This window comes from Arachis ipaensis, chromosome B03 (assembly GCF_000816755.2).
Source record: "Arachis ipaensis cultivar K30076 chromosome B03, Araip1.1, whole genome shotgun sequence".
Taxonomy (NCBI): Eukaryota; Viridiplantae; Streptophyta; class Magnoliopsida; order Fabales; family Fabaceae; genus Arachis; species Arachis ipaensis.
The window spans coordinates 135,833,342-135,844,710 of NC_029787.2; the positions used below are offsets into that span (position 1 = coordinate 135,833,342).

Sequence of the window (11,369 nt, forward strand, 5' to 3'; positions counted from 1 at the left end):
TGCAACTGCCTTTCAGGATAAACAGAGCACTCTGGACTTGCCAACTGAGACAGAATAATGGAGCCAATCGTGGACACAATAGGATAACCAATAGTTTATTGCATAGGTTAATTCATATTAAGAACTCAAATGAAAAGGAGAATTTAGAACCTACTTAGAGGGCTTTTTCCTAAATCTATGTTTAAAAAATGACAAAAGCTGCCAACTTTGGTCAATAATATACTTATTCTTTGTTACCAAATCTCTGTGCAATGATAGGACGGACATCATCTGCATCAGCCAGAGTCTCCAGAAAGGGGAGTAATGACATTAGTGCACAATCCAATGGATCATCAAACCAACTCTTAATAGGAATACCATTGTTCACTTGCAACCGGAAAACCTGAAGTGTGCAATAAAAGAGCAAGGATTAGTATCATAAAAGAAAATCCAAGAAATTCTCCCTTGGCCTCAAGGCAGCCTTAAGGTGGAACCTACTTTTTTTTTTAATTTCAACTGATTATTGTTAAGGTTAACTGCTAATCTACTAAAAGCTGATGGATTCCCTAAAATAATGTTGGGAAGCTTCTATACCAAATCTTGTACATATTTATGAGAATCCCCTAATATACAGTGTTAATCAGAAATATATGAAAATCCCAGAGAAGGGAGATAGGTGAGTGACACATAAAAGTAACTTCAAGGGAAAGAATTTGGAACTTGAACAGAAAATATAAACTGCTTAATTAGAGAGGTTAAAGAAAAAGAACCACCAAAAGAAAGTGGCAGGTCAGTACCTGAGGGGAATTATCAACTATGACAACTTTAGCAAGATCAACACCTAATACAGTCAGATCCTTAGTGTAATTTCCATCTGAAAAAATGCATGATTCTCTATAAACTCGACGTGAAATAAGTCTTCCTTCAGGATCCAATATATCAAGCAATTGTTTGGCATATATGCTTTGGCTGGCAGTAAAAATTACAACTTCAAACATCTCTGACACTCTCTCCAAGAACGTGCAGAGATTAGGCCTCTTTCTTACATATACTGTGTGCTCCTTCATATTGAAGAAGACAGTAAACGTGAAATCAGCATCATCACAGTGTTCTAGAGTAGAATGAACAAGTGTCTCTGCACAAAAGCAAGCATGTGTGGTTAAGATTCATTGGATTACTGCTGCAAACGCTCCAGAAATGATATTCTAGACCCAAAAAAACAAAAGACAAAAACAAAAAAACTGAACTATGATGAATGAAACTCAACTTCCTTGAGATATTCAAAGACTACTCAAACTACGTGAATTTTGAGCAATTACTCTCATCTAGTTTAGCTGTCTTGTTCAATATTTGGTGTCTACAAGTTGAAGGCATACTATGAAATTATGCCTACAGCCCAAGCACTCTGGTACAAGGCATACTATGAAACATTTTAACTCTTAAAACTTCTGGCCTAAAATCATGCTTTAGCACATCAATAATTTTTGTAAGCTCTATATGCACTGACAACTTAGTTGGTATAATAATTGATATAAAATTGTAAGACAAAGTAGTATGACAAAGTAGATTGGAGCTCTGATAAAAATGGAATTTTAATCTCATGAACTCATTTAATGCAATATGTGTACTATTAACAATCACCATAAAACATGTTTAATTCTTACCGTCTAAATCAAGCGCTAGTGTCACTGACTTTCTTCTCTGAGATGATCTTGGTATCTGGGTGGGCAGATCATTGGACTCTGCATCCGATAGTTCTGGTAAATTCTTTATGAACAATTGTGGATCAAACCACTCTGTCTTATCCAAGTAGTCTTTAACATCAGAATCCTGATTGCAAGATCTTATCTGACACAATGCTGAATACAAGCTAGCATTTTCCTGAACTGTGATGGATTCTTTATAGGATACATCAGAAGTACCGCCAATTTTAATATCATCTTCAAGAGCAGGCAGGATCATGTACTGATCAGATGCATCAAGCATAGGTGGCTCAGACGATCTATAATCAGACAAGGAGTTGATCTCACAGATATCATGATCAAAAGAATCTCTGTCAAGGGGTAAGCTTGTAATGATCATATCAGAAATGCTGAAGTCTGATACATCCAATGTTTCATAACCACAAATGATTCTTTTATCATCACTTTCATCATCTCTCACTGCAGACATGCCAGTACCACCAATGCTCCCTAGTAGAGTTCAGTCAACAGAACACACATATAAGCACTAAGCAATATGATATTTGGTGCAGGAATTTCAATCCAGAAGGCATAAGCTTCAATACACACACACACACACTAACACGGAGTCATTTAGCTTTGTAATTAAACTACACTATAAATCTCAATGATTTAAACAAATTTCATGTCAAGTGGGACAGTGAAATGCTTTTATACTTCTACCCCTTTCTTTTTTAATGTAACTAGTCTGTGTGTGAGTGAGAGGGAATTTCCATACCTGCATCTTCATCAAAATGTTGAGAATTGACTTCAATGGGCTCAAACGCAGTAGAAAAAATTGCTTCCATGTTTGCTGCACAGGGATTGATTGGTTCCTATTTTAAAAAAAGGTGAATTCTGTCAATGGTGTGCTGTGGGGAAGTTCAAAGGTAAGGAGAGTAAGATTGACTATAGAGAAGTTTCTCATTTTCCTCTCTATTATGAAAATTTTCAAGTGTCATCTGTAACTAGCTCTAACGTGATATCAAACTCAAAATCAACACCTTTTTTTGTACTAAGGCAATAGATCATGGAAGTAAGAAGCCAAATGCTATTCCTCCTCGTTTACTTCCATTACTCAGCCTTGAATGTTGCAAAAAGAGGTAGAATGAATTTACTAGGTGCAGCCAAGTGTTAACAATGGGTCAATCTAGAGAAAGAGACTACTCTATTTTTTGCAGAGCTTAGCTATATTGAGCATTGCAATAACCACCAAGAAATAGTAAATTACCCCAAAGTAAGTTAAATAAAATCAAACTCCACCATTCTTACCAGGGAAGAGGAATCAAGAGAAAATGACTGCAGCAGCTGAGACTCAGATTTTTCTTTAGTTAGAATTTCCTTTTTATCAATAAATTCACCACTTGCAATGTCCTTGGGGGATACCAGTGTCACCGAGGAAACTATTTAAGAACAGTAAACAACCATCAAATTGTAGAAATTTAAATACATCTTTAGCATAAATTTAACCACAAACCCATAAAATATGGAATAGTGTAAAATATCGTTACAACGCATATATAGAAGTATATCTAAAGCATAAAAACGGAAGTTCCAAAATATCTCGAGCTTTTATAAGACTCACACACGAAATCTCAATATCCACTACGTAGGTATTTCCATATGTTAACAGAATAGAAAAGAAAAAGAACATGATGGGAAGTGTTGGCAGTTGGCACAAATCACAATAGTGATTCCCCGACAGAAAATAGGATGAACTCCAACTTAAAGTTAAGCTGCTTACCATCTAAGAAATTTTGGATAGTTGTGTCTATTCCAGCAACTTCAGCAGAAATAATGACTTTGGAGCATGTCTTTTTGGAAATTACTTTTGATTTTGAACAGACGTGAATATCCTTGGTTTCTGTTAAACAAGTCGTGCTTACTTCACTCTTCATATTTACAGATGGCATTTGATATGTGCTCGAGACAAACACTGCATTCTGGTTTTGGGCACATATGGAGAACAATCTTCCTCTAGAAACCCAAACCAGCAGGGGCTGTCCTGCAGAAAGAGAGAGGAAAATTGACATATGTTACATAGAGGTTAAGGGGGAAAGCATCTTTTTTACCAAAATTGAAGTTATATCTTTAAGCAAGCAATATTTCTTCATATCTATCAAATCAATAAACTTTCTGAAACACTTCCCCAAAAGAACAACAATAAAGAAGACCAGGGAGACTAATAAGAGACACAGAAGTGACTAAAACTATCTTTAATCAACTCCTATATTTATACACAACAAAAACAAAACAAAATGTTAGCATTTATTTGAAGAAGAAAAAGAAGAAGCACATCTCAAAAGCAATAAAGAAATTTCATATGAATATAAATTCTTGCTGATTAGCAAAGAAACTTGGCTTAGCTAAAAGGATACCCAAGTCATTATCAAGATTATAGACAGAGGGCAAAATAGATGAATTCCAACTTGAACATAATAAATCAACCTAAACATCCACAAAGACAATTATATATCCCAGAATTATGCACAGAGAAGACGATGAATCTTACCCACCGAACCAAAACCCGTGATTGTACCCCAAAGACCCAAACTTTATCTAGTTCGAAGCTCGTACTCCCGAGTCAACTATACAAATCTACGCCATCCAAGAATTCCAAAATTAAGCAAATAGAAGTCGTCTTGCCGCAGTGCGAATTGAAAAAAAAAAAGATCAAAACCAGAAAAATTACACTAAAAAAGATAATTCCTTTTTTTTTTAATCTTTTTTTAAAGAAAGAAGTAACTTTCAAAAAAGAAAACTGTTATAGTTAAGCAGTTGTATAACGAACAAGGAAACACAAAGTCCAAGGATAACAGAAAAAAAAAAAGGCCAGAACAAAAGAAGATGAATAGAGTGAGAATTATGATAATTCGAGAGAGATTAACCTTAAATTAGAGCTGAATGAATGGAATTGAACCCTATAAGGGGAGAGAGAAAAAGAAGGAAGACCCCTCACAAAGCCCTTCTCTTCTCTTCTTCTTTTCTTCTCTTGTTTCTCTCTCTACAAGTTGTGTTTCTCTCTCCTAAAAGAAGAAAAGAAAAGAAAAGCGAAGGGGAGGGGTTTGTTGTTGTAGTCAGCGCACACAAACAAAAACACAAACACAGAGAGAGAAAGAGAGAGCGCACACAAAAACGAAAACGCAAGTGAATGTGTTGTGTGCGTTGTTGATGTTAGCTTCCATTGGGGGCTTCGGACGGCTCCGATGGGATCTGCGGCAACCGCTTTCACCCACTCGTTGTGTGCCACGTGTACTCCCTACCAGCTCAGCCTCACACACTGACACGTGCTGCTTCCTCGAAAGAGAGAAAGTCTCTGTGGTTCTGTGAGTGTGTGCGTGACGTATGCTGTTGGCGGGCGTTTGCCTTATATTCACGCGCTACGTGGCGCGTATCAATCACCATGCTCCACGGATAAATGAAGAGCAGAGAGAGGTAGCTTGTGGTTTAAGTAGCTTCCAGTATTCTAATTAGCACTTTTTTGCAATATTTTTTTATTTTTATTTTATTTTTCAATCTAATCTAATTTTATTCAATTTGCTATTTATATTGTATTAAATTTACATTATAAGAATTGCAGAAACTCTCATATAGGGGTTCAATATTGAAACCATCATTCTCGTATGGCTAAAAAATTTAAATTTAGATATGGAAGTGAGATATGTGATATACTTTAATATTATAATTTTGGGTGTTTTTTAAGGATGTACACAAATCGAAATCGGACTCTCCGATTTATGTTTTAAAATTTTTTAAAATTTAGAATACACAAATCAGACTCTCCGATTTGTGTTTAAAAAATTTTAAAAATTTAGAGTACACAGATCAGATCCGTGTATCCCAATTTTTTTTAATTTTTTAAACACAAATACCTTCCGATTTGTGTACCAAAAAATCAGAGGACGATCCAATTTTTGTACTTCTTACAAATCGAACGATCCGATTTTAACTTCTGACACTATGGCTGCGTAAAAATCCCTTCTCCCATCCATATCTAAATTAAAAAAATGCTCTCATGAATGAGCTCTTAATGTTTGAACTCACTTCAAAATTTAGATAGATATAATTTAAATTATAAAATTTAAATTTCAGATGGATATAAATTATAAATTATATAATACAATTCAAATAATAAGGATTAGATTAAAAAAAAATAAATTCAAATTGATACTACACAAATTACAATTATTTGAATCAAACAAAATCAGATTAAAAAATAAAATAAAATTAATATAATTCATTTTAAAGCCTTTGTTACCTCCTGTCCAAATCAATCAACCAAAATGCTCAGAGCTTTTTTCTTTTGAAAGCTTCCTGGCAAAATAAATAAATATACATGCAACTCTGCATCTGGCAAATGTTATTTTGTCTCCAAGGTCGAATCACTTGTATAATCTTGTATGATCTAGGAACACACATTAGTTAGGACATTATTTTACAAGTAAATCTTTGTATGATCCTCCATGCATCAATGATAGATATTGTTACCTTATCACCACCTTCAGGATCCTGTGAATGGAAAACGACTGGGCGGCACCGCTCATCTTCGTTCATCAGACTTGAATTCTGGAAGTGGTTCACCAATGCAGCCTTTCCTTGGATTCGTGCATATGCCAGGGATGCAACTTTTTCACTATTAAACTTCTCCCACTTCTTCCCATTAAATGTCTGCAAAATCAAACACATTAGTTATAATCAAACACATTAGTTACAATGAGAAATATGCACAAAAAACAAATAACCTCATAGAATGGAATAATGTGCGATGCCGACAGCATGTTGATAAATGCGTATCCCACATTGCATTTATTCTGAAATCAAAAGGGGAAAAAGATTAACTAAGCTTCACTAGTTTAAATGGAGACTATAGAAAAGGCGCTCTCTACCTTAAAGTCGATTGGTAGATAGAAAAAATCATAGGTACCCTTGTGCTTTTCATCAATAGCAGCTAATAACATTTTTGAGGTGTATCTGCAGGTCATCAACAACAAAGTATGATCCTTCAACGAAAAGAATAAAGTCATCATTGATAACTAAACATCCTTGTAAAAGTTAGCCATACTTATTTGGGATGTTCTTTATCATTAAGGTAGTCCTTCTGTCTTCACTGTTTTTAATCCTATCCAAGTCAAGATGAAATTGCTTCTTGCTGCTATCAGCTTGGCCCCCATTGTTCTCTATGCGCCTATTCCGCCCAGGGTCCATGAAACCAAACACTGAAGTAGTAGTAGTAGTAGTAGTAGTAGTAGGTGGCAATCCTGGGTATGGACCATTACCCGAAAACACAAGACTAAGTCTGGGAGATGATCTCATTCCAATGTTTGGCGAACCATGTTCAGACATATTTCTTGGTATAGTGATGCCAGCATTAACGGATTCACCCATATTAACCATGTAATTCCCCTTACTGTGACCCAGACCTATGCCTCCATAACCAACATGGTTCACAAACGAGGTTTCAGGCGACTTCGAAAGGACTCCAAAGTTTCTCTCAAAAGGAAAACCTGATGGAGCAGAGCCAACATGATTATGGTGACGATTCTGGGACAAACCAATAAAAGAACTCTCTTGAGCAGGGTTTTGGAAGGCATGGCTATTTCCATTTGCTGTAAATGAATGCCCCACAGATGGTGTTGGCCAAGCTGAAGGTTTGATGTCCTGTGAGTACAAGTTCGGACTTCCCCATAAAAATTGTGATCCTGATAAGGTTTCCACCGAGGATCCATTTGAAGGAGATGAACCAAAAGAAGACAAAGTTCCACTATATGGGATGAATTTTGGTTCTGGAAGAGAATGAGATTGAAATGTCTCTCCATGCGATGAATTACTACTAGCAAATATATGCTCTGCATGCTGACTCCCTGCTAAATCTTTCCCAATAGCTACACCCTTCATGGCATTGGATAGTGGAGGGTGCAAAACAGAAGCTAATCCAGGTAAATGGTTTCCTATTGATGGACTCATGATCCCAGAACCAGGAGAATCACTTATAGTTTGAAATGAGTTATTTTCAACGGTGCTGTTGAACCGCAACCAGTAACCTGTTATAAACCACGATTGTGTCGTGTCAAAAATAATAAGTACAAAAAGCTTAAATAATAAAAGTAATAATAATAACAATCAATAGTGTAAATCAAAGCAGTGGTGGCCAGAGATACATGAAGGATATTCAATAGCTTAGAAACCTACCAGGTGGAGAATTGGCCACAGGTGAACCCATCTGATGTCGGAAACTTAGCTTGTCATCATGATCAAGCTCTTGATTTGTTTGAAGCAGTAAACTGAAAGGTATAAGCTAATATCATTTATCTATTCATGCATCAATAAAAGGTGCTAGAAAAAAATATACATAAGCATATTACTTGTGCTACTCTATTCAATGGTAAAATGGTTCAAGTTAGATGACTTCATGAATCTTTTCTTAAATTAACAATGGATGCAAATCAGTCCACAGATCAAGATAAAGAGACTCAAAATATAAGTAACAGTGAAATTACTTTCGACGAGTTCCGCCAGGCCGGCTAAGTTCCACCTTTATTCGCCTCCCAGCTATGCTACTCCTGTTTAATGATTTTAGTGCTGCTTCTGCAGCCCTCACATCATAAAATTCAATAAACTTGTGATAGCCTTTGTGAGACGTTTCCCGTATCTGCAGTTATTTTAAATCGTTAATGTGATATTCAAAAAATATATGACAAGGGTGTAAACAGATAAAGAAGGATAAATTGTCACCTCTTTGACCTCCCCATATGCCCCAAATATTGTACGGAGGTCCTCATTCGAAACAGATGGGTCCAAATTGAAAACTACCAAGGTTCCTTGGTTGATGTCCTTGTCAGATGGATTATCCTGGGATCAAAATGGAAAAAGAATAAGATGGCCAAAGGCATTCAATTAAAAAATTGATAAATCAGAGAACTTTGGAGCTGCTCAGGAACCTTTGGTATTGAGAAGTGAATGTCAAGTTTCCGGCGTCGTAAAGGTTTGTTTTGTAATGCGTGCAAGGCTGTTCGAGCAGCACGGATGTCATAATAGGATACCATAACAAACCCACGATGTTTACATGCAGTATATAGAGTCCTAATGTGACCATATTGCTGAATTGAGAACATATAAAAAACAGAATTAATAATTTGTATAGCACAAGTAATGGTAATTAAATAATCATGTACTGTTTTAATCTAAATATGTTTAACTTTAAATTTCCAAAATCTGCATGTCTTGTTCCACATAATTTTTTTCCTAAACAGTGACAAGCCAAGATAGAGCAGAGAAGATGGTGAATTAAGAGAACTAACAAGTTGTATAATGAAAGATATGAAAGTTATTGGAAGAGAGTTCATGTTAAATTTTTAAATGACCTCGAAAAGAGCTCTCAACTCTGAATCCTCCACATTATTATTAATATTTCGAACAAATAATGTCCGAGAAGGATGCTCTCCATATGGATGTTCTCCAGCAACAATCCCCCCACCATTAAGAAAAGAATTATAGGGCAAACCATTGGCAACATGACCATCAGAGAAGCTTAATTTTGACAGACCCACATTAAGACTTTCCTGAGGATCAGCTTCCAGTTCCATACCTCCACCACTACCAAAAACATCATACTCCTCCAAATCCTCGAGAGAGTTTGGCAAACCACTTAGGTCAAAATCAGCTAAAAGGTCCTCCTCATCATCTGGAAGCATGGTTCCTATCACACAAGTATCAGCATCCTCAAGTAAACCATTCCCATCTACATCTTGATGGGACTTTTTAAAGCCATCAGCACCGCTTAAGTTCACTAGAGGTTAATGAAAAAACCGGTCAACTAATTATATTTAAAAAAAAAGTGCTAACAGATTAAAAAACAGCTAGAGCTAATCAATCAACACTTACACTTTTCATGTAACAGAACAGGCAATGACCTAGAAAAGAAGCCCGTATGAAATGAAACATGGTATAGATCAGATCTAGATAAATCCTCCCATGCACCTTGTTGCACTTCTTTAGGTGTATTTTCTGATGGAATCTTGGTTGGACCTACTAGTAATACCGAAATATCATTCAATTTGATATGGCAAGGCATCTTGATAACCAAAATAGGAAAAGTAATAAAATATGTTTGAAATTTTACCAGGATAAGAATGGTCTACAGACTCCTTCATTGCAAGTTTGCAACACCCTTCTGCCTCATTCATGGATAAGAAGATATATGTAAGTATTTTTGCTTTTGCTATAAACAGATACATTGCAAGTAAAATATTACTATTAAACAACTCACAAAACTGCCAATTATACCGGCATTTTGAAATACTAAGAAAATCTTCATCTATACACATAATAAGCCTCTGGCAATATTTTCATCTACAGTTTTCTCTTTTAAGTTCAGGAAAAGTAAATCAATGCAGATCCTGCAAAAATCCCAGAAAAGAAAGTTGACTGATCAACCACCATAACTGCTGCACTCAATGATACTCTCAAAGCAGAGAAATTCCACCAAGAAAAAATGAAAATAAAATAAATAATTCCTGATCAACTTGACCAAACCCAGAAAATAAAACATTAAAAAGGCTCAAACTTTGGCATTGCGAAATTCATAAACAGTAAAATCAAAGGAAGCCCAATTTAAGTACAGTACTAGTAACAAAAAAGTTACCTTTTTTTTTTCCTTCTTGAAGGAGGCAACTGCAGGGACACAAAGAACTTGGTGGGTTGGGAGCAAAAAGGCAAATAAATTGGTTATGTTAATGTAACTGAATGGGGAGAAGCCACTTGTAATCAGAAGAAGAAGAAACAAAGCAACCAACAAAACAGGTCACTTAGTGTTTTGGCACTTTTGGGGACGGTGGCAGAATGGGGAAGAGCGAGTGAGTTGCAGAGGAAGATCGTGCTGATGATGATTGGGCCACACCGCTGAATAAAAAGGAGCAGACAATGATTGTGTGTGTGTGTGTGTGAGAGAGAGAGAGAGAGAATTCACATTTGGATTCAGGATAAAGATAAGGTCAGGGTAATACTTAATACTACTATATTATATAGTACTAATCTCATTAATCATGTCCAAATTCATATCAAGCGGATTTGATGGAATTCATTATGGTACATATCTAGGAATTATACTCAAAATGAGTTCTAAAATTCTAAAGCATGATTTAAATTAATTCTTTTGTTTTTTTAAATTATCAGAAAAATAGCATAACACGCTTCAAACTTTTTTCAAAATGTCGTCTTCAATTAGATTACTTTTGCCTTTTTTTTTCGATTAATTTATTACTCTTTTAATTTGTGAATTTAATTTATATGCATATATAATAGTAGTCTCCACAAAATTGAACATGAACTATAATGAAAATTGAAACCATACCTTAATTTGAGTATCATTTCTCTTACCTCCTCTAATTTATTCACAAAAAATTCTCAATTTTCTAGCATGTTAGTGTAATGGTCATAAAAAATATGATTTACTTTTAATTCATCTAGTTGAACTTGTTAAATATGTTAAATCAAATTTTAACAATGAAATTTTAGTGTTCTTTATTGATCTTCAATATAAACTTCCAAAAATCTTCACTTAAATACTATTTTTTAATTATATTTTAATCAAATTCATAAATCAATCAATAATAAAATTAAAAATAACATCAATAAATTAACTATTAAAAATTAATATAGAATATTAGAATA

At 35.1% G+C, this 11,369-nt stretch overlaps 2 protein-coding genes across 4 annotated transcripts in view; both read right to left on the reverse strand.

Annotated features, from left to right (window-relative positions):
* Nucleotides 1–4,822, reverse strand: part of LOC107632142 (CTD small phosphatase-like protein) — a gene marked incomplete in the record, with an annotated part of 7,198 nt that extends 2,376 nt beyond the window's left edge. The window contains 8 exon segments of one of the 2 annotated variants that reach the window (XM_021120090.1): nucleotides 1–382; nucleotides 777–1,114; nucleotides 1,644–2,171; nucleotides 2,440–2,536; nucleotides 2,973–3,103; nucleotides 3,445–3,705; nucleotides 4,213–4,298; nucleotides 4,589–4,822. In XM_021120090.1, coding sequence (XP_020975749.1) covers nucleotides 224–382; nucleotides 777–1,114; nucleotides 1,644–2,171; nucleotides 2,440–2,536; nucleotides 2,973–3,103; nucleotides 3,445–3,613 — 1,422 coding nt within the window. 2 annotated transcript variants of the gene reach the window in all.
* LOC107632140 (protein MEI2-like 3) lies at nucleotides 5,941–10,677 on the reverse strand. Of its 2 annotated transcripts, none has more exons than XM_016335801.2 (13): nucleotides 10,341–10,677; nucleotides 9,820–9,871; nucleotides 9,582–9,725; nucleotides 9,062–9,486; nucleotides 8,639–8,797; nucleotides 8,433–8,549; nucleotides 8,198–8,349; nucleotides 7,890–7,981; nucleotides 6,763–7,741; nucleotides 6,587–6,671; nucleotides 6,443–6,511; nucleotides 6,189–6,368; nucleotides 5,941–6,105 (listed from the first exon to the last, which is right to left on the reverse strand). In XM_016335801.2, exons 2-13 carry the CDS (start codon nucleotides 9,848–9,850, stop codon nucleotides 6,061–6,063), a joined length of 2,478 nt encoding a protein of 825 aa, XP_016191287.2. In that variant the 5' UTR covers nucleotides 9,851–9,871; nucleotides 10,341–10,677; the 3' UTR covers nucleotides 5,941–6,060. The 2 variants fall into 2 exon arrangements, with proteins under 2 accessions (XP_016191287.2, XP_016191286.2); XM_016335800.2 differs by having other exon boundaries at nucleotides 9,582–9,728.